Source organism: Triturus cristatus, chromosome 8, assembly GCF_964204655.1.
Source record: "Triturus cristatus chromosome 8, aTriCri1.1, whole genome shotgun sequence".
In the NCBI taxonomy this organism is placed as follows: domain Eukaryota; kingdom Metazoa; phylum Chordata; class Amphibia; order Caudata; family Salamandridae; genus Triturus; species Triturus cristatus.
Window position 1 is genome coordinate 1,113,387,070 of NC_140591.1, and position 26,969 is coordinate 1,113,414,038.

At 46.8% G+C, this 26,969-nt stretch overlaps 1 protein-coding gene across 3 annotated transcripts in view; it reads left to right on the top strand.

The window, feature by feature from the left end:
• Nucleotides 1-26,969, top strand: part of LOC146805455 (granulocyte-macrophage colony-stimulating factor receptor subunit alpha-like) — a 409,263-nt gene that overhangs the window by 149,452 nt on the left and 232,842 nt on the right. For all 3 annotated transcript variants that reach the window (XM_085622687.1, XM_085622686.1, XM_085622685.1), the window contains one exon: nucleotides 10,992-11,115. In XM_085622687.1, the coding sequence (XP_085478813.1) occupies nucleotides 11,007-11,115 (109 nt within the window). In that variant the 5' untranslated portion in view covers nucleotides 10,992-11,006. The remainder of the gene's footprint in view (nucleotides 1-10,991; nucleotides 11,116-26,969) is intronic.

Consider the following 26,969-nt stretch of genomic DNA (forward strand, 5'->3'; position numbering starts at 1 on the left):
ATCAAAATCTTACGCCTGCCTCACAGCAGGCATAAGACTGATGCAGGCCCTTTCACATGGGGCTTGCCCCATGTGAAAAGGCTTCGGGCATATCTACAAGGCCAGGCGATAATTATCGCTCAGCGCTCTTAGCGCGAGGATAATTATCGCCGGCCAACGCTGAATTTTATCGCAGAGATAGCGTGCTATCAGCAACGCTTATCTCCAAAGCGATAAAATTCAATGCGCAAGCTTCCAACTGTGCGATTATCGCTGGAAATGCAGCAATAATCGCACAATGTTTGGCGAAAACTTGCTGATAGGGCAAGGCAGACTTAGCCATGATATCCACCTTCCATAGGATATCATGGCTAAGTCAGTTGAAAAGCAGTCGTAAGGAAAGTAGCGATAATCATGGTTAGCGCTACTTTTCTTATCGCTATGCTTGTTAGCGATTCCCTTGATAATTGGAAAAATGTCGGTTAGCGATGTCATTAGAGATGCAAAGCTGGGCGTTCAGAAAACAGGCGCTAAGGCAAGGATTCACGCGATAGCGTGACCTTGCTGATATAGCGATAAAATTATGGCCGCTCTTCGGCCGAAAACGGCCGCAAAAGCGGCGATAATTTTTTATTGCCGCCTTGTAGATATGCCCCCACATTGCTGGAGTTGTGTCACTTTTGTGACACACTCCAGCAATGCGTCATTACTGCCCTTACAGATACGTCAGAAATGCTGGCGTATCTGTAACTCCTTGCGACATGATGCATCCAATAGTAAATATGATGCATCCATCATGTCGCAAGGAGGGTGCAGTGAAAGCTGTTGCATCGCTGTTTTCATGCAGCGATGCAACAGTTTTCATAAATAAGGCCCATAGTTTTTCGAGGGAGTCACCTGTGATTTTTATCATGAGCTTGGCGGCCATCTAGGGAAACCTACCAAACCTAGACATTCCTGAAAACTAGACTCCTGGGTGAGTCCAGGGAGGTGTGGCTTACATGGATCCCCACAATGTTTTCTTACCCAGAATCCCATGCAAACCTCAAATTTTGCAAAAAAAGATCACATTTTCCTCACATTTCTGTGTGGGAAAGTTGTGGGATCACTGGGCCTGCACAAATTTCCTACCACCCAGTGTTCGTCTAGGTCTCCCGATAAAAATGGTACCTCTCTTGTATGGGTGGGTCAAGTGCCTGAGAGTGGGCCAATATGTATTGTGGAGACATTAAAATTATCTTTCACAAAACGACCTGGTTTTGCAAGGACAGCACCTGCGTTTTTGTTCCCGGGCTCGGCGGCCATCTTGGGAAAACTACCAAACCCAGCCATTTCTGAAAACTAGACACCCGGGGGAGTCCAGGGAGGTGTGGCTTGTGTGGAACCCCCAATGTTTTCTTACCTGGAATCCTCTGCAATCCTCACATTTTGCTAACAAAATCACATTTTTCACACATTTCTGTTTGGCATGACCATGCCGGCACAAATTTCCTACCACCCAGCATTCCTCTTGGTCCGTGCTATCCCCTCAATCTCTATGTTTTTGGCATTTTGCTAGTCACAGGCCCTTGGCCCATCCACACAAGTGAGGTTTCTTTTTGCTCAGGAGAGCGAGGGGAACACTGGGTGGTAGGACATTTGTGCCGGTATGGTGATCCCACACAGAAATATGAGGAAAATGTGTTTTTTAGCTAAATGTGAGGTTTGCAGGGGATTCTGGGTAAGAAAAGGTTGGGAGATCCATGCAAGCCACACCTCCCTGCACTCCCCTACATGTCTTGTTTTCAGAAATGTCTGGGCTTGGAAAGTTTCCCTAAATGGCAGCCAAGCCCGGGACCAAAAGGCACAGGTGACTCCCTCCGGCTGGACTGTTCCCATGAGTCAAAGGGTCAAGACTGATTTGCATATAGCTGGGTCTGAACTGGGGTGGTGAAGTGAGCTAAAGTACGATGATGGATTCAACCCAGATGTGTGACTCGGGATGAGTGGCTGAAAAGTTTCAGCACTCCGTCCATCATCTCACTGTTTTGCTTTGACTCCCTCGAAAAACCATGTCTTTTTGTGAACGATAATTTTGAAGCCTCCACAGCACTTTTTGGGCTATTTCCTGTCACAGGCCCTTGGCCCACCCACACTAGTGAGGTAGCATTTTTTTCAGGAGAATTGGAGGAAAGCAGGTTGGTAGGAAATTTGTGTGGGCTTGTTGATCCCACAACTTTTCCACACAGGAATGTGAGAAAAATTTGTTTTTTTAGCAAAATATATGGTCAGCAGGGGATTCTGGGTAAGAAAACCTTGGGGAATCCACCAAGCCATACCTCCCTAGACTCCCCGGTATCTAGTTTTCAGAAATGTCTAGGTTTGGTTGGTTTTCCTAGATGGTCGCTGAGTCCGGGAGCCAAAAAGCAGATGACCCCCTTGCAAAACCAGGTTGTTTTGTGATCGATCATTTTTGATGCCTCTACAATACGTTTTGGGCCCTTCCCTGTTGAGGGCCCTTGGCCCACCCACACAAGTGAGGTAGCATTTTTATCGGGAGACCTGGGGGAACCCTGGGTGGTAGAAAGTTTGTGTGGGTTTGGTGATCCCACAGCTTCCCCACACAGAAATGTGAGAAAAACATGATTTGTTTTAACAAAATTTGAGGTTTGCAAGGGATTATGGGTAACAAAATGTTGGGGGATCCATGCAAGCTATACCTCCTTGGACTCCCCCGGATATCTAGTTTTCAGAAATCTCTGAGTTTGGTAGGTTTCCCTAGATGGCCCCCAAGCCCGGGACAAAAAATGCAGCTGATCCTGGGAAAAACAGGTTGTTTTTTGATAGATCTGGGGCACTTGTGTTTTTGGTCCCAGGCTTGGGGGACATCTGAGGAAATCTACTAAACCCAGACATTTCTGAAAGCTAGACACCCGGGGGAGTCCAGGGAGGTGTGACTTGCATGGATTTACAAAAGTTGTCTCACACAGAATTCCCTGCAAACCTCAGATTTAGCTAAAAAGTCACATTTTCCTCACATTTCTGTGTGGCAAGGTTCTGAGATCACCGCACCGGCACAAATTTCCAACCACCTAGCGTTCCTCTCAGTCTCCCCATAAAAATTATACCTCACTCGTGTGGGTGCCTAAAGCAGAGTCAGCATAAAAACTTATGAAAAAAACTGCCCTTTTGGACCCACTTTGGTCCCCCTCAGTTTTTCATTTTATACATTTTTAGGTTCTCTGCTTTGGGCACCCACTAAAGTTAGGTATCATTTAAATCTGTAGAACATGGGGAATGCTGCGTGGTGGGAAATTTGTGCTGGACCGGTGATCCCACGACTTTTCCACACAGAAGTGTGAGGAAAGTGTGACTTTTTCGCTAAATGTAAGGTTTGCAGGGGATTCTGGGTAACAAACGCTGGAGGATCCAAGGAAGCCACACTGCCAGCCAAGCGCCATCCATGCACATCACCAGCCAAGCGCCATCCATGTACACCGCCGGCCAATCGACAGTCCACATACACCACCAGATATGTGCCATCCACGCAGATCGCTAGCCAAGGGACAATCCAGCAACACTGCCAGCCAAGCGCTGGTTCACACACACTGCCAGCTAAGCTCAAATCCCCATACACCGCCAGCAGAATGCAGGTTCACACACAGCCAGACAAATGCCAGTACACACAGGCCATCAGCCGAACTCCAGTTCACACACACACAGAAACGTTCGCTAGTGTCTAGTGGTTTTCTGCCCCCTTGGGGGCATGTGAGCCTAAAAATATCACTGTTCTGCCCCCAAGGGAAGGCAGAAGCAGCCAAAATGTGTTCACAAAAAAGGGGGAGTAATCCTTGCCTAAGAGGTCGCTCCCTGGCATGTCCATAAACATATCTCTGGTGCCTAGTGGGCTTTCTGCCCCCCCTGGAGGCAGATCGGGGGCTATTGCCCCCATCTGTTCCCCAGGGGGGGGGGCAGAAAGACTGGGACTATTTTGGGGGAAGGGGGCATTGGCAATGCCCATTATGGGCAGTCCACACCTCTCGTTTATTTGAAAAAAAACAGATGTCTAGTGGGCTTTCTGCCCCCCCCCGGGGCTTATCGGAAGTAATAACCCCCATCAAGGCGGACAAAAAGACTATCCCTCTTTTGTTTGCGGGTTGGGGGCATTGCCATGCCCATTTTGGACAGCCCACACCCCTCTTTTAGATATAAACAAAAATCCCTTGGTGTCTAGTAGGCTTTCTGCCCCCCCGGGGGCAGATCGGGAGTAATAACCCCCATCTGCCTCCGGGCGGGCAGAAAGACTGTCCCTTTTGTGTTCGGCATTGGGGGCACTGGCATCCCCATTGTGGGCAGCCCCCTTCCCTCTATTATTTTTTTTAAAAACGAATCCCTGGTGCCTAGTGGCCTTTCTGCCCCCCCGGGGGCAGGTCATGGGCATAAAGAATGTGCCAATATTTGGGAGGGGTCCATTTAGAGCAGCTCCCACCCCTACGTTTGTGCACAAAAATATCCCTTGTGTCTTGTGGGCTTTCTGCCCTCCCGGGGGGCAGATTAGGGGCTATTGCCCCCATCTGCACCCCTGGGGGGCAGAAAGACTGTGCTAATATTTGGGAGGGGTGGGGGCATTATAATGCCCATTTAGGGCAGCCTCCAACCCTACTTTTGAGCACAAATAAATATCCCTGGTGTCTAGTGTGCTTTCTGCCCTCCCGGGGGGGGGGGGGAGGACAGGAGCATCTGTGCCGGGGGGGGAGGGGGGGCAGAAAGATGGTGCCAATATTTGGGAGGAGTGGGGGCATTAAAATGCCCATTTAGGGCAGCCCCCACCCCTACATTTGCTCACAAAAAGTATCCCAGGTGTCTAGTGGGGTTTCTGCCCTCACAGGGGGAAGATTGGAAGCTTCTGCCCCCATTTTTGCCCCGGGGGGGGGGGCAGAAAGACTGTTAATTGCGAAAATGTATTGGGGGAAGCAAATGCCCTTGCCCAAGGGGCCGCTCCCCCTCCCTGGTGTCTAGTGGGTGTATTCCTCCTGCGACAATCCCCACTAGGGAAGGGTGCTGTCGGGGAGATTCTCCTCTTTCCAATGGTACCTCTCCCATCTGCCTACGTGCTCGGAGGGCTGAGATTGCCCCAGGATCACGTAGGCAGTGAAAGTGAAATGAGCCGATCGTCTCATTTCACTTTCAGTTTCATTCTAATGATGTAGGCGCGCCATGCGCGCTGGTCATCATTACACTGGAAAAAATGCCTCAGGCTGCCTGGGAAGCTCTTCCCCAGCTCCCGAGGCTGAAAGAAAAAAAAAATCCCTCTGCTGTCTAAAGCAGAGGGATTTCCTACTGATGTGCAGAGGAGGTAATGGTTACGTCCTTGGCACAGCAGCACAGCAACCGAGGACGTAAGCATTATGTCCTCGGCATGCAAGGGGGCAAGCAGCTTCAAGAAGAGATTATAACTTTAAGGGCTCAAGGGACCCCTTTAACAGCTGAGGTAGGGCATTTAAAGGCTCTAACATGCCTACTTGTATATACATCTGTTGCTCATGATGTGCCCTCTACCTATTCGGCCCTGATTGCTGAGCGCAATAGGTGCAAAGATTATAGTGTGGGGGCCAACCAAACAAAGAGGGCCATTCTACATACACAAAGCATCCACCCTGATAGACTATCTCCTCGGCCTTTGCCACTGACCCTTCTTCTATAGCCCTCCCCACTGGCCACCAATAAACCCCAGGATCAGCCAAGGAGTGGAGCCGCCCCCAAGCATATGCTACCGAGACCCAATCCCATAGAAAGGAATTGCTCACGAAAATACTTCAGGGACCACATATCCGGTAGGAGTCCCCAAGTTACTCTCAGGCACATATGTGGACGAACCTTCCCTAATCAACAAGTGTATTCACTACATCAGGGCAGTTTGGGATTGCTACTCAATGATATGTCCTGACATTTTACATGCCAGGCGTCATCGTGACACCTTAGCCCAATCAGAGTCTTTTGACCTGATACAGTTAACACTTAAGTTGAAAACCTTAGTGGAGGGGTTAGTTATCTTGGAGCTGTACAAAGATCCTCCCTCTGGCACTACTATTCAATTTAAGTCAAATCCACCCCAGGATGGTCCCCCACAACAAAACCTTTACACCATTACTATCACGGACACCTCTATCGTGGATTGACCGGGAACTGGGCCCCTATTAACCTCTGCTGAGGTTACGGAAAACTCAACTTTTAGAGCGGTAGGAACATCGGATCCCAAGCTTAAGAGGGATGGACTAAATGCCATTAATGGGAATCTGCCCCCCTCTACCCATCCCCCGGAAGCCCAAGCCAAGAAACCAATGATAACTAATCTGCTATCTTGGAATGTGGCCGGGGTCAGATCTAAGTTGGATGACCCCGAGTGGGGAGCATTTATCGATGAATTCGATGTATGCCTCTTTCAGGAGACTTGGAGTACTGATTCCGTCCATAGGCCTGGGTTTGTCACTTTTTTCAAACCTGCTTGCTATAGTTGGAAGGGCAGTCCATCAGGGGACTTCTAATCTTGGTTCGCATTACATTAAAGGTGAAACTTTGCCTTCTTGATATTGCATCCCAGGACATTTTAGGTATCACTGTTATCGGGACTGATTATCTCCCATACTACATCTATAATGTTTATAACAAAGGGAGTGGAGGGGGTGGCGAATCACAGACCATACACCAGCTTGCTACTCGTAGGAATTAATATGTGTCACATGATGGCCTTATCATTACCAGGGAGTTTAATACATCTTACGGCCCCTGGACAATAGTATATTTGATGCTGAGGATGAAACTTGGGGTATCCCATCTATTGTCGTTTCCTAGGTAAGGCGCTGGACAGATGTAGCTTACCAGCTTCTATCATTCTCTGACATGTTTGGGTTGAGGGCATGCAATGGCCACAAACCTACGGACCTTCTTTTAATCACCCTGTTGCCATTCGTAGGATAGACTACATAATGATAGCCCTTCCTACTTAGCACAAGGTAGTCAATATGAGGGTGTTACCTAGATCTGACAGCAGCCATAACGCTCTCAGTTGCTCCCTGAACATTCTCCTAAGCCCGCCTGAGCTGATCTTCTCTCCACATGCCATAGATCTGATGCACTCTGTGATGGGAAGAGATTTAAATGGGAAAAAGTGGCACCCACCGTGAACTTAGGGGTAAAATTAATGGGGTGCTCCTGAAAGCCACTACCAAGCTTACATTCCACAGAAAGTAGATTGCATGCAATGCCAGCAATACATAATACACTATTTAATACACAGGGGGAAATGCTTTACATCCAATCACACTAACACAGGCAGTGCTCCTAAACCTACTCTCATCAAATCTGAATTGTGGGAGACTCTTGAGAAAGGGTATGTACCTGCCATTAGAGTTTGTAGGAAACAATATTAGCAGATTCAATGAAAAGCTCAGAACAACTGGCACACCCTGCTCTAGAACTTCCACGAGGCCGTAGCCAAAAAGCACTATATGGGGCTTAAAACCTGGCTGTATCCCAAAGTCTAAACCTGCGCCCTTCCCTTGATTCTCCCACTGTCCCCTGGTATGTTTCTCCAGTCTAAAGCGCCAGGATGCCCGTAGGGCGACAGTTGCACTATATAAGTTTCACATCAATCAATCAATCAATCAAATTTTGGTGGCTGGTAGCCAAAAAAGGGCAGACATCTACAACTCGCCTAGCTAATTCCATTCACCTGTAGACCTGGCATAAATAATTTACAGATCTCTATGGCTCCCCTCCAGTCAAGAGCGTTGGTGAAGAAATCCCGCGGATTACTTCACCTGCCCCTTCATCCTGCTCAATAACTATAGGCATAAGCGAGACAGTGATGGCAATCAGGTCCTTAGCCACAGGTAAAGCTGCTGGGACCTCGACATCCCTCGCCGCAGCCACATCACACCCTCCTGAGAGACCTACACTGGCTCCCTGTCGACAAGAGGATAACCTTCAAACTCCTCACCCACGCACACAAGGCACTCCACAACAACGGACCAACGTACCTCAACAGCCGACTCAGCCTCTACACCCCCACCCGCGAGCTCCGCTCCGCTCCGCATCCGAAGAGTGACCGCCGACGGCAGATCATTCTCCCACCTTGCCGCCAAGACATGGAACACCCTCCCCATCCGCCTGTGGCAGACCGAAGACCTTCTGACCTTCAGAAGACTTCTCAAGACCTGGCTCATTCGAACAGTAGCAGCACCCCCCCCCCCCCCCCCCATCGCCTTGAGACCCTCGCGGGTATGTAGTGCACTTTACAAATGCCATGATTGATTGATTGGGACGGATAGGGTTCTGGGAGACTTGTTTGTATCCGATATTGAGTGCTGAGCCAGATATATAAACATGTTAACCACGCTTATACTAGCTAGGATGGAAATCTTGCAAAGCTGGAAGGTGGCGGAAATAGTCCCTGTACACAAGAAAGGCTAAAGGGACTCCCCTGCAAACTATAGACTTATTCGTCTTATTGATGTAATCCAAAAAGTATCCTGTACCAGCTTGAGCAATGAATAAAAGAATATGGGGCTTTGTCTTAACTACATGCAGCGTTTAGAAGCTAGATGAGCACCATCGGCCAGGTCTTCAGGTTTACAGCTATATATTGGAAGACTGCCTTACTTGAAAAGTTGCACCTACATCTGGTTTTTGTGGACCTGAAAAACGCTTTTGATGTGGTCCCTCGCTCCAAAACAGTGGGAAGTCTTAAAAGCCAGCTGGATGGCAGCAGACCTAGCGGATATTATTAGGCGCCTACAGCAGGATTCTTATGCACAGGTCTACTGGGACCTAGGAGTGAATTAACAGATCAGATAGGAATCCTTAAGGGCATAAACCAGGGGTATGTCCTCGCCCCCACTTTGTTCTCCCTATACTTAAATGGCGTGGGTGCCTGTTTGGAAGAGTGTATGATTGATGCACCTGTTGGCGGGTAGGAAGATCCCCCTGCTCTTATTGGCTGATGAAACGCTCCTAATCTCTAAGACCGCGAGAGGTCTCCAAACACTGGTTAATAACTTTGGGGCTTTCTGTGATGATAGAGGGCTGGTGATCAATCAATCACCCGAAACCTGACACATCACACCACAGCCATTCTTAGAACATGTAAATCTTCCAAAATCAAACATGCATCACCTGTTATAAAGGTTTACAGGGCCAAGGCAGGGACTAGCATGTTCTATGTAGTAGAGCACCCCACTAGTACATTTGTTATGAGACTTGGGCCTCGAGCCGGTAGCCTCCAAAACCCAGATATGACCTCTTTACTTTTGGCATAGACTTGTATGTATGTATTTAAGCTTGTATACCGCGCAGCTACCCCCAACGGGGGTGTCCCGGCGCTTGCGGATACAGTGAAGGTGAAGGCAGGTTAGAGTTGTCGATCCCTAGTTTGCTAAGGGAGGCTGAAGAGCCAAGTCTTCAGAGCCTTCCGGAAGTTGAGTTCCGATTTGGCTTTTCTGATATGATTAGGCATGGCGTTCCATAGGGTAGCAGTTTTGACAGAAAAGAACCGCCCTCCAATTCTGGATTTAGAGAAACGGGGGATGGCAAGGCATTCACGATGATTGGATCTTAGGGTCCTAGACTGATGGTATGTGCGAACTCTCTTCTTTAGGTATTGTCGGCCAGTGTAATTAAGTGCTCTGTATGCAAGAGTTAGTGCTTTAAATTCAGATCTTCTCTTGACAGGCAGCCAGTGGAGACTACGCAAATGAGGAGATATGTGATGTCTTAGAGGGATATTCCCTATGAGCCTGGCTGCCGCGTTCTGCACTATTTGCAGTTTTCTAAGCAGGTATGCTGGCAGCCCCAAGTACAGACTGTTTGCATAATCAAGTTGTGATGTGATCCTCGCGTGCACTATTGTTTTCCTGCAATTCATTGGTAGAAAAGCACACCCCTGCGCTAATTGAATCTTGTCATCCCCTTAAGGACATAGTGGCCGTAGACAAGTCCCACACTGTTAAATGGCTATGCTATGGGAAAGAATAACTGACAGAACTAGGCTTGGGTGAATACTGGGATGACGGTTCTCCACCTCTTTCAAGGGAAACACTGAAGGACTCCTTTTGGAAATGGAAGTGGGAGAAAGATATGAGGTTCTCTCACTGATGTATTTTTGCAGTTCAAACCTCACACAAAATTTGCGCTCCTCCTTGATTATTTGGTTCCCCGGGAGGCAGAAATCTATTTCTGAAATTGCGATACGGTACTCTGCCCCTGTTATCTTTTACCTCAAAGCAGTATTTCAACATCAATGCTAACTCCACGTGCCCGGTATGCCTGCAGGCAAAAGAAACCTTAGCGTACTTTATTTTTTTCTGCCCAGGTTATATTCGTCCTGGGAAAAATTGGATCCTTCCCATATGCAGACAGGTGGGATGCAGGCTGAATCGTCCAATGCTCAGGCTTCTAAGCACCGAAACCAGGGAATCTGTTGTATGTGCTGTTGCCAAATATCTTCAATAGAGCTGGGCCATTAGGGCTAAAGCTATGAATTACTGCATGTTGGTTTTCTCTCTCATTTTTAAAATCCCAGTTTTGTATGTGTTTTATTCCAAGGTGTCAATTGTTTCTTCTGTTATTATGGTGGATGTACATTCTAATTCTATGTGAGGATTTTCTGGCTCAACATAACTGTGAACATCATATTTTACTCTGTTTTTAAAATATGTATGTTTAGTATGAATGTTACTGTTTGTTATGTTACTGTCTGTAGTGATACACTTGCTTTTATGTTTTTTTTGCAAGCAAATAAAGTAATTTAATGATATATATGTTAAGAAACTATATTTTTGTATGCTTTAAAAAAATATTTTTGTACTTACCAGTATAAGGATAGGGAAACGATGTTAACAATATTTTTGACACAATATTTTTATTACACAATATTATTGATTCCTATATTGTGTCAGTGATCCGATGAAACCATTCAGATCAAATGGTTGAAATATCCAAAGCACACACTTTCCTGTATTTTTATTCTGTTATAGGTGACATCTAAGCATATGAGTGGTAATGAAGCATTAAGTAAAGGTCTGTCATTCAGAGTGAAACCCGTAATCCGTGGTAACTGTTCAGGAAACTATTCAGAAGAAATTCATTATATTCCAGAAGGTAAGATGGCTGTAGGTTAATTAACACCACAATTTAAGTATTGTCACTATGCAAATGAGTACTGCCACTCTTAATGGTGCTAATGCCTGGAGCCTAAAGATAAAGATTGAATTTAGAAAATCTACATAAAAGCAACATTCATTGGTTTTGCCTTGAAGTCTGTCTCGCAGTTAGACCAGAAATATATACGTTATAAATATCTGTCAGCATTTATCAAGCAGTCCTTAGGTCTCGCTTATTGACAGCTTTAACTGTCTGGGGGGAGGTAATGTTATCAAAACCACACAACATACACATCCATACAGACACAGAAAAGGGCTCTTGGACAGGCCCTTTCAGTGACCAGCTACTGCGGTTCAGCTTGCTTTAGTCCTTAGCTGACAGGGATGTCTATCAACCTTGGTATCATCGCAAGGCATGGCCAGGCAACATGGCCGACAGGCCGTGAGCCTCCTCAGCTCTCCGTCCGTCTGCCCCATAATCCTGCGTATATCCTGAAAAACCATTGGAATCCTGCCCCCCCCCCCCCCCCCCCCCAGCTGGGAAAAGATTGCTGGGAACCTTCTGAGGCTGGGGGTCTGACTTGGGCAAAGCTGTGACCCCGTGTTCCGGGGATTGCAAAAGTGCATGTTGATCACTGGATGATGTCTGGATCTACAAACAACGCCCTATCTGTGTTGGAGCTTTGGCGTGGCTCTTGGACTGCTGCACTGACATCACGCCGCCGGACTGTGGTGCCCCCCACCTGCGCCCTTGATTGTGGGGCGGTCTTGAGCGGCTGACGGTGCCTGGCTACGCTCAACCACCTGGGCGGGGTTGACGACCCCCTCTGTGGGGATAGTGTGCAGTGACAGGCCGTTGCGTTGCGGTCTGCTACGGGACCCCCGGATATTGATGCTGTGCTCCTGGGACGCGCTGTGGAATCGGCACCCAGGAGCGAAGTGAGGCGGGGTGCGCCTTGGAGGCCGGTGCGCCCGAAGACCTGCGACTAGTGAGCCTGAGGCCGGTGTGATTCCCTTTGCTGGGGCCTGGAAGACGGAGCAACCTTGCTGGGCCTCGCCTGTGACTGTTGGCTCCCCCGGGCGGCTGTACGTGAGTGAGCATACAGTGTTGAGGGCTGGATGTCAGTGGGGTGTCGTTGATTGCGGGCCCCCTCCTCTTTCCCTGCTCTTTGAGCCTGGGACATTGGCCCGATTGGATTGAAGGGGGCAGAGGTGCATATACATGAGCTGGGGCGCCCCTGTTGAGAGATTGGGGGCCACTGTGAATTTGCTTGTGGATCTCCGAGGGATCATTCATAGAGTTACAAATAAGAAGACTCCCTGGGACTGAACTGCTGGTAGAAAGCACAGGCTTGGTGTGCAGGTCATCTCAATTGAGGACCGGTTGACCTGGGATTGCTGCATCTGAAAACCCTCCCTGGGATAGGTTGGCTCTAGTATTTACTTGCTCTATTGGGTCAAAGGAATATTAGCTGTGGCCTTGTTATATTGTGGCTAATTGACTATTGAGGGAGACCCTATGCATGGACACCCTTGTGGGCTGTCCCTAACAGTGGTCGCTTCTTGAGGAGATCTTCTGGCAACGCAGATTACGCAGATCTATGCTTGGCAAACGCCTGGCGGAGGTCGTAATGGGCAAAGAAAAAGCCAAGAAGCCGTATAGTTCTAACACCATCACACAGTACACTACTCCTAAGCACCCCCCCCCCCCCCACCGGCCCACAAGGCAGACTGGAGGGGCGGAGAGGGACTCCTCGGGGGGTAGCCCGGAGCCCACCAGGGCGGAATTTATGGCAGCCATACAGGGGTCTCGGAAGGCTCTTGAGGACAGAATAGAAACTGTTTCTGTGGATGTAAACCTACTACGTGCGGATCTCAGAAAGGTAGCGGATAAAGTCACGAGTGTTGAGGGGGATATAGCAGACCTGAAAGGAGAAGTGGTCACCCTAAAGCAGCAGGTGGCCAGATGACCGTGGTACGAAGGCATTGGAGAGTCATGCTGAGGAGGAGGGGAGGGCAAAGCAAAGTGATAACCGAGTACTGGGTATACTGAAGAGGCCGGAACAGGGTGCACCTGAGCAGTTTTTGGAGTGCTGGATTCGCACCCAATTGTGTCCCGAGGGACTGTCAGACGTATTTGTGATAGAGGGAGCACAGAGGGCCCTGCCTCCTCCCCCTGGGGGCACCACAGAGACTGCATCTTGAGGGCGGCAAGGGAACATCAGAACCTCCAGTAAGACAGTAATAAAGTGGCTATTTACCTGGACTATACTAAACACGTGCAAGACATCCGTAAGGCCTTCCTTGGAGTGAAGCGCAAGCTGCGGGACTTGAATATGCAGTACATGCTCCTGTACCCCGCCAAGCTGAAGGGGATTTCAGCGGGCAAGGCGCAATTCTTTGATTTCCCAGAGGATGTCTGGGAGTGGATGGAGATCCATGGAGACGGTCTGCCGTCTGGAGAAGCAAGGGGCCAGAAGCGACGATGGAGGATACGCCCGGATAGGGCCCGCCAGCGGCAGAAAGACCGAGCGGAATCACAGAGCGTTACGGAGATATCACAACGGAGGAGAATGGTGGGTGAGGATGGAACATTGCATACTGATCCTTTTGTGGAGGGCACTGTGAATATTGACTTGTTGGGAGCTGCCTCTGCTGTCCCTGATGCGCAGGATCAGGCGCTGCCACTGTCAATGGACACTGTGCCTGAGACCTTGTTGGAAGATCTGCCTGGGAGAGACAGCGATTAAGCGCTCCATGCAGGGCCTTGCTTTAGCTTCGTGCCCCTGGGACTACCTCATGGAACTGTGGTAATGCTGAATGGTGTTGTTTGTTGCTGTGGGGATTGTGGGTGGTCTGAATTCGGGGGGGGATAGCAGGGACACCTGCAAGTTGGTATGGACTTTGGGGGGGAACTTATCCCTGGCATATGTGTATGCGTATTTTACGCATTCCGGAATGATAGTTGGTTTTTGATCAGTAGAGGGTGGGTGGATTGGGTAAGAACCTTTTCTTGTTGCTCCTGTTGGGCTTAGTGGGATGCTGTGCATGTCCTGGCACGAGCAGTGGGTGGGCAGAATTGTCTGTGATGTTAGTCGAGTACTGTCCGTGGGGGGGGAGTTTGTTGGTTCAGTTGTTATTACATTGAGTTATGCAAAAAAGCGTGTCATTGCAGAAGAGTGCTGAGTCCTGGCGCGTTGCCAGACAGGGAGTGCGAATGTAGGACCATTGCATGTGTGGTGAAGTTTCTTAGCTTGAACGTTTAGGGGTTTAGGCACCTGCACCAAACGGCATAGGGTCATTTCATTCCTTAAGCGGCATAACATAATGTTGGTGTGCTTGCAAGAGACACATCTGGATTATGCTGGGGCGGGGCGCCTAGCCAAATAGTGAAGGCGGCAGGTGTTCCACTTGTCTTATTCTACCTATGCTAGGGGGACATTGATTTGGGTGGCACCTGGGGCTCCGTTTACACCACAGTACGCCGAAGCGGACGTAGAAGGTCGCTACGTGTTATTGCAGGGCATGTTAGATGGCAAAGATATCAGTATACTAGTAGTAGTTAGACTTTATTCGAGTTCAAAATTCATGAAATCATAAAAGCAACAGGTTCATTACACGGACAAAAGTAAACCACAAAAATAGAATTTTAAAAATACATACAAAATTTTTCTAAGAATTGATTAAACTTTTCCTTTTCCTTAAAATACTTTTTAAAAAACCCAGCATTACTGACACACAATATTCATCATTTAAAGAGACTAAAAACAGTAAAGCTGGGCGACATTGTCTCCATGAACCTTGATTTTTTAAGAGTGGTTTGATCCATCTTGACCTTTCCAACGAGTAAAATTTACAAAAACAGATTACGTGCAGAGTTGATTGGGTAGACAAATTATCGCACGGGCATTTGCAAAGATTTCTACCCCAGTCATTTACTGTGGGGAAAGTGACTAAACGAAAGAAGACATCAAACCTGAATCTAGTTAATAAATAACGGTCAAAACCTTCCAGACACCAAATTAAATAAGGCTGGATGGTATAAGAAACTAGTGTAAGTTGTTGTTGCAATACAAGTTTTTTGTTTAATTCTACTCCTAGTCTAAGAGATTCTACGTGATACCAACACAACTCCTTCAAGTCTTTTCTAGTAATCCTACACATTGAATCAGGTTGGTGGTAAAACTCAGGTCTTCCAAGATCCCTAGTGAAATTACATATATACTTCAAGGGAATCCTGGAGGCCCTATCCAGCCCCATACAGTCCTTGATAATATTTAAATTTAACAATAGGTCCGGCGAGGTCCATACTCTATGCCAGAGCAATACTGGTTGTATACTAATCAAGTCACTCACATAACGCACTCCCAACTCTGCATGACAGTTAAAAACAGGGGAGCTAACAGGGGTTGCCAAGATGAATCTAAGAAATGCATTCTCTACCTTTTGTATTGAGGAAGAGTTATAAATCCCCCAAATACCTGCCCCGTATGTGGCTGTGCTAATACACTTCGCCTGATACATTTTTAACAGGATTGCAGGTGGTCTCTTCCCCATCTTTTTCGAAAAAGACATAAGTGCAGCAGTGGCTCTCTTAAATATCAAAGTCCTATTTCTGATGGCTGGCCCCCAGGACCCTGTTTCTTCAAGGATTATACCCAGGTATGAGAAAGTTTTAGTTGAAGCAAGTTTCTCCTTCCCGGCATACAATCGACACTCTTTTTTTCTTAGATCTACCACAGGTCATAACAAATGTTTTGGATACATTAAGTTTTAACCCCCTGTTGTCCATAAAGTTTAAATAGGTGTCCAGAGCCGTTTGTAAACCTCTTTGAGTCCGAGACATGATCACCGCATCATCTGCATATAAAAGGGACGCGATTTGGTGATGATTAACCTGTGGAGAATCGCGTACCACAGCAACTAACTCTTTTTCTAAGTCGTTGATGTACAAATTAAACAAAAATGGGGCGAGTACGCACCCTTGCCTCACTCCCCGCTTTACATAAAAAGGTTTGGTGCATTCACCTTTGGTACCGTACCTAACTTTCGCCCTGGCCCCAACATACATTTGTCTTAAAAAGGAGATGAGCACTTCATCCACCTTCATGTCCCTCAGGATCTGCCACAATCGATTATGGATGACACAATCGAAGGCAGCGCTTAGATCGACAAACACTACAAAAAGTTTGCCTTCTTTAGCCTGGGTGTATTTACCTGTAAGTAATGTAAAATTAAGGACCTGTTCCAAGGTGCCGCGGCCCTCTAGAAAGCCGTATTGTACCGGGGATAAGATGTTAACCTCTACAGCCCATTGTTGCAGGCGATTCAAAATTACTCGCCCTGTGACTTTCATAAAAGAATCCAGTAGGGATATAGGACGATAACAAGAGGGTTTTTCCCGGTCCCCTTTTTTAAATATAGGGATGATTATAGAATCTGCCCAGGTGTCAATAAAGGCCAGAACGCAACTAGCATCCAATACACGCGTGAGTAGAGGCGACCAGAGCTCAGGCTGATATTTAAATAGGTCTATAGGGACACCATCTGCGCCTGGCGCTTTCTTGCCCTTGCTCTGGGTAATTGCGTCTGAGATTTCGATTACTGTAACTGCTAGCTTAATCGGGACAAAATTGCCCTCCTTTTGTCCCTGGGTGTCACTCCCCATCTCTACCAATTTGTCTACCCTTCCTGGGTTATAGACCTCGGCAAAGAAGTCTATCCATGAATCTTCTGTAATTGCCACTTCCATTCTTGCCATTTCCCCTAAGTTAAGGAATGGAGCCTTGACAGCTGCCCAAAATGCAGAGCAATCCCTTTCCAAAGGGGCGTTATATAAACTTAGCCATGCATCATTCTTAATTTCGCATTTACGTGACTTTCTAGCCTGGTTGTACTCGTGCCTACAATGCCTAATTTCAGTTTGATTTCTCAGATTTTTTCTTAAAGCGTTCTTTAATTGTATGTGGGCCTTAGTACAAGCTGAGTCAAACCACCCTTTACTGCTTAGTTTCCCATCTTTGATTGGGCGCTGTAGGTCCTCTTTAATAATCTTTGTTATGTTGGCAAAAGAGTCCAGGACGTCTATTTGTGATACCTCATCCTCAAGGCATATATTGATAAAAGTTAACGCCTGTTTAATAATGTTACTATTAGTAACCTCTGGATTACTCTGTGACCATCTAAGAGCGTACCCGTTCAAACTACTTAAGGTACAATTAGTTGTCCAGGCCAACTTCTCTACCAGTGTACAGTCTGTTTTGCAAGGGAGCTGAATACAAAAACTAAGTGGGAGATGGTCACTCACCCCAATTGTGTGTGTAACAAAATCAGTTATCCAACATGAGTGAGTGTTGGTGATGGTAATAAAATCTATCGACGTACTGAACCCTCTCCCCACATACGTTGAACTAAACTCCACCGGGGGCCTACAAAGCAGATTAACAAAGCCCAGATCGAATGAGGCCATCATATCATTAAATGAGTCGCCCCCGCTATTATGGGCAAAATGGGGTTGATTCTCAGATTTGTATATTTCCTGATCACCACAACCACTCTGGTACTGTTTACAAAGGTAGTGGTTGAAATCACCTCCCCAGATAATAATTGAATCCCTTACAGATTTATCTACTAGAACCCCTAAATCCTTATTGAGGATATTCATCATATCATTAACTAACCCCTTCTCTATACTATTGTACATATTAATGATAATAATCTCCACCTTGGGGGTCACCCGGATTATAATAATTTGATAGTGACTACATGTGCCCACCGTTCTCAGTGATAATACCTCCAACAAATTAGAGACATAAATAGTCAGGCCGCCTTTACACCTCCCGTGATTAGAGGAACTTGCAGGTTGATGATGAGTTTTAAACCCAGTAATATGGATGGCATCAAGAGACCAGGTCCCTTGCAAACATAATATATCTATGTCCTTGATAAAATCAATCCATATGGGATTGTTTATCTTGGAGCGGAGGCCTACTACATTCCAAAAAGTAATCCTAGTCCCTTTCTTTATATCAGCCCCAGGTTGTTCAGGCAGAGGTGTTACCTTCTGTTGATCACCTTTACTGGCTACTAGTATTTTTTCCTTCAAGCCAGGAATGACAACATCCTCAGTGGTTGGGCATCAATCAACTCCTTCTAGTCCACTCAAAACTGAGAAGCGATTGACCCCTTCAAATCTTTGGTCTGGCCCGTCATTCCCTCTCCACGTCCGGTTAGGGTACAACTTTCTAGGATATTCCCAACCTGGCCTTGTTGGAATGCAATAACTCTTCCTGCCCCCATATTCAATAACCCTACTTGGGTTTGGTCTGTTCAGCTCCCTGTAAAAGTAGTCGAGTGGGAGGATCTCAATGCCCTTCAGTTGTGGCTTAGGATTGAATATGGACTCGTCTATAATACGTCTAACTGGGTTGGGTCTATTAAAATTAAGTATAATACAATCCCCAGCTCTATTCTTCCTAGTTCTGCCAATCCAGGACACTCTGCGTACCATTATAATATCTTCCCAAATATTATTCCCCACCGATGTATTCTTTATGATCCAGTGGAGCGCCTTATTTTTTAATTGACCAAAATCCTCTCTTACGCCCTTATTCAATACGGGGACATTCGCAAGCACTACTACTAAAGGTGAACACTCTGGCGGGAGATTAATAACTGGTAAGGAGACCCGCTCATCCTGGCCAACTTGCACTATCTCCCCCTCAATGTTCTCACTAATTTGTGGGGATGAAATAGTAAGTGGTGTAGTTACTACGGTTTTGGTTACAGGAGGTTTCAGAGGTTTGGCAATAATACTATTACCACCTAAAGGGGCTACGTCAACCGGGATGGCTACGCCTTGGGGGTCTGAGTTGTTACAGAACACTGTCCCAGTACTGTTGTTCAACTTGGATAGTGCTATGGTATCAAGCCTACATGTGTTGTCATTGACTAGTTATATCAATGAGGTCGAGGATATCTTGCTGAGGGACTGCATAGATATGCCTTTGGCATCACAACGCCACATTCCGGCATTAATTTACGCCGATGATGCCGTTTTGATGGCAAGGACCCCTGTTGCAATGCAAACAATGATTACTTCCTTTTCCACTTTTATGACTAGTTTGGACCTGAAGGTGAACTGTACTAAAACTTTTTCCATGATTTGTGGCACTAAAACTAAACAGAGGAAAAAAGTCATGTTCATAGATTCTAAGCCACTAGAACATATTTCTACCTTCCCTTATTTAGGAATTATGTTTGAATGCTCAGGTCAGTGGAATGCTGCAGTTAAGGGGAGAAATATGCAATTCACTAAGTCCATAATGGCCCTTAAACTTTTTAGTAAAAAGATGGGTAAGAAACCATTGAATGAGCTATTGCGCATTTATAAATCCAGTTGTGTGGCCGTGGCAACTTATGGCGCGGGAATTTGGGGCTATTCAAACATAACCAGTCTACAGTTGACAGAGAATAGCTTTTTGAAATTTCTTTTAACTACGCCAGAGAGCACATCCACTTATAACGTCCACGCTGAGCTCGGAATGTTATATATTGAGGACCTTATTAGAATTCAGCCTGTCCTCCTGTGGTATAGGGTTTGGACTACAAATGAGTGCCACTTGAATCGCCTTATTTTGAGGGATGCCCTAAACTAGGAGAATGTGCACCGAATGAAATGGCTGAGGTACATTAAAAGCTTCTGTGGCCATATTAACCATCCGGAATTTTATGATGATCCTGAGTCTATGGTGACGATCTCTAGGAAGGAACTGAAAAGGCTATGTATTATGTACCTAGAGGAGTTAAGAGAACGTACGGAACTGACAAAGAAAACAGTGATGTCCCATCAACTGACTTTAATTTCGCAGGATATTCAACCATATTTAACCCTGCGGTTGACGGAACATGAAAAGTTCCTGTTGATACGTTTTAGACTTGGGTTTCTTTTTAGGTCTGTGAGTTTTCCTGTTAAAAATGATTGGTCAGCTGGAATTATTAAATGCCCCTGTGACAACATATCCTCCCAATCGGATATCCATATTTTATTCTTTTGTAAATATTACGTTATTCCCAGGGAAAGGTGGATTAAGCCAATTATAAAATATATGAATCTTAGACAATGCCGACCTGCCTTTTTGATTATACGAAAACTTGAGGATATATTTACGGTAGCCTCGGTCTCTGTATTTCTTAGAAATGTTTTTCATTTAAGAAAATCGATATTGTTTTAAATGTTTTTAGAGCCCATGTGTTTTTAACACTTATTTTATTCCATCACTATTTACTTGAAATTATCTGAAATGTGAAAAATGAAATGTGAAATGTGATATAACATGTTTTTATGTACTTTTATGGTTATCATTGTTTTATAACCGAATAAAGTCTTAATGAATGAATGACTAGTTCACCCAGGGCGTCTAGCTTCCCATTAATGATTTTCAATCTCTCGATTATGGGTAGGGTAAAAGATCGCAGTAAGTGAGTCATGTTGGAAAATGACATCACTGCTTCCTCTTCCTTCCCGTTGAATAAAGCTCTTTTATGTATGTCTGAAGACTGAGATCCCGGGTCAATCGAGGCTTTAATGTTCCTCTTGGATATCTTGATGGATTTCTTAGGGAACGATACACTCTGGGTACCAGACAACTTTAATACTTTTGGTATCCTACCTGCTTGACGGCCCCCGCCCCTCTTCCTTTTGCCTTTCAAGTTAGGACATGATGGAGCCACTTCAAGAGTGGCTTCAGAGTCGATAGACTCTACAGGCTGTAAACTTTTTCTGGCCTCAATCGGATAGAAACCCTCAGACGAATCATGACTACAAGATGAAATATTCAAATTAGATGCAACTTCCTCTCCTAACAAATAATCATACTGTAAATCATGTTTTTCCAAGTCAATAGGGCTGCATGTGAATAGTGTGTTCAAGTCTGCATTAGCCGGTGACGTGGCATTGATTAGGTCACCTAAAGAGGAGCGTCTGACGCTCAAGAGTTCCAGCGACAGACGCTTTTCAGTCAAAGCAATCTCCCTGCCCACGACATCGGCTGCTCTCAGGAAGAAATCATCGAGAGTGCCAGTAAGTCTTCCCCCGGCAACAGCCGGTGTAAGGCGGCGCTTCCCCTCGTTTCCAGCAATATGTGTCATGGTCAAACACAAATATTAAAGTCTGGATGGTCTTACCGACGGAAAGAGGACCTTAGGGGATTGGCCCAGCCCAGCCTCGACCAGCCTTGGACGGCCGTAGACGGCCCGCCCTTTGCCCGGGCTTAGCCCGCGCGCGTCCCGCGGGCGGGAGACGCTCCTTCCTTTTCAAGCGCCTCCGGGCGCGGCAGTGATGTCAGGTGTGTGCCTGTCTGCCGGGGCACCTGGGAAATGGAGTCCCAGCCCTCACAGCCGTTCCCCTCACGGCGTTCGAAGCAGGCTCCGGTGCGGCCGTTCCCCTCACGGTAGGAGCAGGAGCAGTGGCAAAAAGGTGAAAGCCCAGGGTTACTGAGCAGCGAGCGTCCCAGTGAGCGCTCTGTGCTCCATCCTTTTCAAGCGCCTCCGGGCGCGGCAGTGATGTCAGGTGTGTGCCTGTCCGCCGGGGCACCTGGGAAATGGAGTCCCAGCCCTCACAGCCGTTCCCCTCACGGTGTTCGAAGCAGGCTCCGGTGCGGCCGTTCCCCTCCCGGCAGGAGCAGGAGCAGTGGCAAAAAGGTGAAAGCCCAGGGTTACTGAGCAGCGAGCGTCCCCAGTATCAGTATACTAAATACCCATGCCCCTAATATTGATGAGCTAAATTTCTTTGCGGCTTTGCAGGACTTGATTACTGTAGACTTGGACACTCCCCTGCTACGGTTGGGAGACTTTACTTGTGTGGTGGACCCTGAGCTGGATAGATACTCGCCTGGGTGTCCGGGATGTTTGGAGGGAGCACCACCGACTAAGAAAATATTCACCTGTTTTACACCCACTCATAACACACAGTCGCCTAGATAGGGTACTAGCAACACAGCACCCAGTGTTTATGGAAGCAGAGATTATACTTCTGGCGCGTTTTTTGTCCGACCATGTGCCTGTGTGCTGCTCGGTGCGGTGGGCAATGGGGGAGCAGGACTCCCGCAGATGGTGGCTCCCTGCTGATATCCTGGAGGATCCGGTTGGGAAGGAAGCACTTTTGAAACGCGTTGACAGAGTATATGTCCCTTAATTGGGGCACTGCAAGCTACAGAGCTCATGAGTGGGATGCGATGAAGGTGGTATTCATGGGGGCGGCAATGGGATTGACATATGGCGTTCAGAGGCAACTACAGTCTGAGCTACAGAATAGGGAGAAATTGTTGGCCGAGCTCCAGTCAGGGCCGCAGGGGCAAGATGATGCCCAGGAACGAGAGTGTGTATTGAGTGAGCAGATACTTGGGATAGGCTGGATAAGTATACTCTTACGAAATATTGCCAGCGGCTGCATACAGAGGGAGATAAATCTGGTTGATTAATAGCCTGGATATTGCGTAGGGAACAGGCCCCCCCTTTGGTTACTAGTCTTCGAGTCCAGTTGGGCGAGCTGGTCTGTGCTCAGGCAGCTATGCTGGAGGTGTTCCGGCACCACCTGCAGACAGTGTACAGGGCAGACCCCCTGGTAAGTGCGGACCTTTATATTCCCTTTTTGGAGGGCCTACAGTTGAGGCAGGTATCTGAAGAAGCTAGGATGGATCTGGATGCGCAGATTATCGAGGAGGAGCTCATGGAGGCGATAGAGGGCATACCTAGGGCCAAAGCACTGGAAGGTGACGGGTTGCCCATTGAGTATTATCAGGCATCTTCAGCAGTGCTGGTCCGGCCTTTTTTTGCAAACTTTTAATGAGTCATTTGATAGTGGAATAATGCCCCCAACGATGCGAAATTTGTCTGATTCCGAAATTGGGTGGCGATGTACAGGATCCGGCGGCATACCGACCCCTGACGATGATTAACTCAGATATAAAAATCTTATGTAAAGTACTGGCCAAACGGTTGGGATCGCATATAGCCCATTTAGTTTACAAGGACCATTGCGGCTTTATCCCGAGCCGTAGTACGTCTATGAACATACGACAGCTGGTGCATATATTGCATGAGATGCAGGAGGCCCCGAGGAGATGGCGTTGGTGTCCATCGACCTTGAAAAGGCATTTGACACATGGATTGGGGGCACTTGCTGGAAATCCTTGAAAAGTTGGGGATTGTACCACGTTTTTGTAGATGAGTTAAAATACTATATACAAATCCTGCGGGATGTGTGCAAATGGGTCAAAACCAGGTCGGTGCAGTGGTTTTTGGGGCTGGGCACGCGGCTGGGGTGCCCACTGTTGCCATTGCTGTTTGCACTTGCCATTGAGCCCATGGCAATATGGGCAAGACAGGAACTGGGCCACTGGGGCATACAAATTGGGAACAGTACGCACCTTGATTCACACTCTATGTGGATTATGCATTGTTCTGTGTCACGTCTCCGCGTGAGGCCATACCGTAATTATTGAGGTTGGACCAGTTTGTGACTTATTCAGGGCTGAGCATAAACAGGCGTAAATCCCTGGCGTTCACCCTAGCAGGAGAGAGAGAGAGTGAGGCTGGGTAGCTGCCTAGACTGGGATTGAGATGGGAGACAGACCATTATAGATACCTAGGGGTGCAGGTGACTCATGGGGATGCTAAGCTGCTCCAGCTGAATATGAACAGGGTGATTGAGTCGCTGAGGCGCTCCGTGGAATTCTGGAATACGCTGCCACTATCCCTAATGGATAGAATATCTGTGGCAAGGATGGTGATGCTGCTGAGATGCCTATATGCCTTGCAGAATGCGTTGTGCGTTGTGCCCGATCCCCGCGAAAGTGTTTCGGCTGTTGAATTCTCTCCTGATGACTCTGTTTTGGGCAGGAAAGCGCTGTAGGGTTGCGCTGCAGGTGCTCCTGAAACAGTATGAGGAGGGTGGGCTAGGGGTGCCCAGATTTGATCTTTATTATTATTATGAGGTGCTACTTCAGCGTGCTGTGCAGTGGTTGGATGAGAGCGATAATTCGGAAAAGCGTTTACTTGATGGGCGAGTGCAGCCAGAGGATCTCCCTATGATTTTGATGGAGAGTGCCGGGGTGAGTGCGGAGCTGCCATATGTGGTTAGGCAAACGGCCTGCTTGTGGCAGAAAGTTGTGGAACGAGTGCTGGGGTGGGCTCCGTTCCACCCGAAATTGTCCATCTGGCAGTTAGTCCCTGTGCACAGGATGGTGTAAAACATGTCTTTCTAGGCATGGAGAGAGGGTGACTGCATGGTATTGGCAGATTTATATATAAATGACACCTACCTTACGTTTGAGCAGGCGTGTGAAGGGTTCGGTCTGGGACAGGGGCAGTATCTTCAATATGCTGGCCTGATGGAAGTGGCCAAGGTGACATGGCCCACTTATCCGGATATGCCATGGACCACTGAGACCTTGGACATATTGCTAACATGTGGAGGTGGGCACAGATTGGTGTCTTTGTTGTTCAAGGCCATGAGGGCAGACTCGCGATCTTTGACTCTTAGGGCCTGGGATGCTTGGAACGAGGATTTGCTGGTGTCGTTGCTGGACAGGGACTGGGTGAGAGTATGTACGCTAACACGTAAGGTGTCTTGCAATGCCCGGTTGAAGTTGCTGCACTATAACTTCTTGCAATGGGTGTATATGACCCAGGTGAGGCTCCATCGTATCGATGCCTCCCGTTCGCATGGATGTCCTAGATGTCAGGGAGATGTCAGGGAGCCCATACGAGGTTCATGCATTTGGCCTGAGAATGCCCAGAAGTTCATCAGTATTGGCTTGATGTAGTAGCACGGCTCTGTGGAAGGGTGGGAATCGCACTAGAAGCTACGTCGGAGCATTGCCTTCTACGGCTGGTACCGAAACGCAAGAAGAAAATAGCTAACAAGCTACTACAGCTAGCACTGGTGTTGGCTGAACGGAGGGTCGCCTGGATGGGGGAGCGGGCCTCCTCTTTTGTGAATTGGATGAGAGATGTGGGAGAGTGGTCTTTGGCGGAGTAACTGCATATGAAAGCCTGCCGCAGGGACGAAAAGTTGGAAGAGGACATAGCAAGTTGGAGAGAGTTATGAAGAGAATTGTTGAATCCAACGGGGTCAGGTAGTGAACAGGCTAGTGAGTGAGTCTGATGGTAGCAATAGTATGTAAACGTTGGTGCTTTTGTCAACCCAAATTGTATATGATGCTACATTTGCTGCTGAGTCATGAAAAGTGTATTTAACTGTACAATGTGCTTGGGACTTTAATGCGTGGAATAAAAATAAGTCAATGGATATTGTCCCGAAGGATTCTGTATATGACCGCTCAGTTGGATGTGAAAACTTAAAAATAAATTTAAAAAAAAAAACCTTGGTATCATCGTACAGTGTCTTGAAATGTGAAATAGTTTATAAAATAGTCCACACACCTACAATGGCATTTATTTATTGCTTTTAATATATTGCTTTTATTTGGAAGACCTGTACTTTCTTTAAGTAGTGCAGTCCCTCTTTCCTACATCCTTTTCTGGCTCACATTGATACTCCCACGCACGTTCTTTGTTCATTTTTTTCTATTAGTTTTTTTTCAATGTAATCTTTCATTTCCAAGGTCACAACAGCGGTCAAGTGCTACTGAGCAGCTTGCTTCATCATTAAGTGCTCAATGCACTTTTTAAGTTTATCATTTAGATTTGGCAGTCACCCAAGTTAGAATGGTAAAAGAAAAAATAATGGCCTCTATGTGTCATGACCCATGTGTATGCACACAACAAATGCATATTTGTACATACATGTCGCTCATCTTAGAATGGTACCCATGATCGGTGCTGCATAGGTCGTGACGCGGTGCAGCTATTTCTGCTTTTTTTTACTCTTCCATTCCAACATGTTCGAGGTAAACGAACAAATGCAGAGCAAATGCAATGAAGCAGTGGTAAAACCGATGGTCGCACTCTTCTTCTAAAGGCAAGACCGATTGACTTTGCCAATGATTGTTCAGAATGGCATCCATGTATATTTCAACATATAATCCAGCAAAGGTTTTTTAGCAGATTTGGCACGTTCTTCCTTAATATTGCTAGATCATCACTTCATGTCCAAAGAATTCCACAGCCTCCAATGCCACTAGGTCAAGGAGGAAGGATCTTTCTTCTTCTGTAGGCATGCAGTAGCTAACTTAGCTGCCCCTGGGAAATGCTACAGCACACACAGCTCTGTCATTTTTCGTAATCCCTATCATGCCCCGTGGTCACAGTGCCAGCAATCCTATTGCTGCAAATACTGAAAGGATATCCCAGAATAATCTTTATACTGCTAGAACTTTACAAAGAAGAGTAAATCCAGGGCAGGCATACCATACTGATAAGTGGTCGCCTTCCTATCCCAATCCTGACTGAGGGCTAATATTAGGTAATATATGATGTAGCATTATGCAAACATACTAGTAAACATACTAGTAATGCAATTAATCTCTTTATTTTGGGTATTGATCATGCTGTTAACCATGTCTTTATGAAAGTCCTCCCAGTCCTTGCGTGAAATACTTCTCCCAGACTTTGCTCCTATTTTGAAACATATGCCCAAGGAAATGCCTGTTGCACATCTACATTTAATAGGACCATTATTGAGCTTGGATATCATGCCCTTGGTCTTGAGATGGAGTTAAATAAATTCTCATATAGTGTTGTCTCCCTGGCCATTGCTGCCCATAGATGATGGTGCTATGACAACCACAGGAGCTACCCTTAAACCTAAGAAGAACGTGGCAAGTCTTCACAAGTACATTGGGATCTTTCTTAAGCTCTGCAGAATGATTCTCGTCCTGATGATGACCC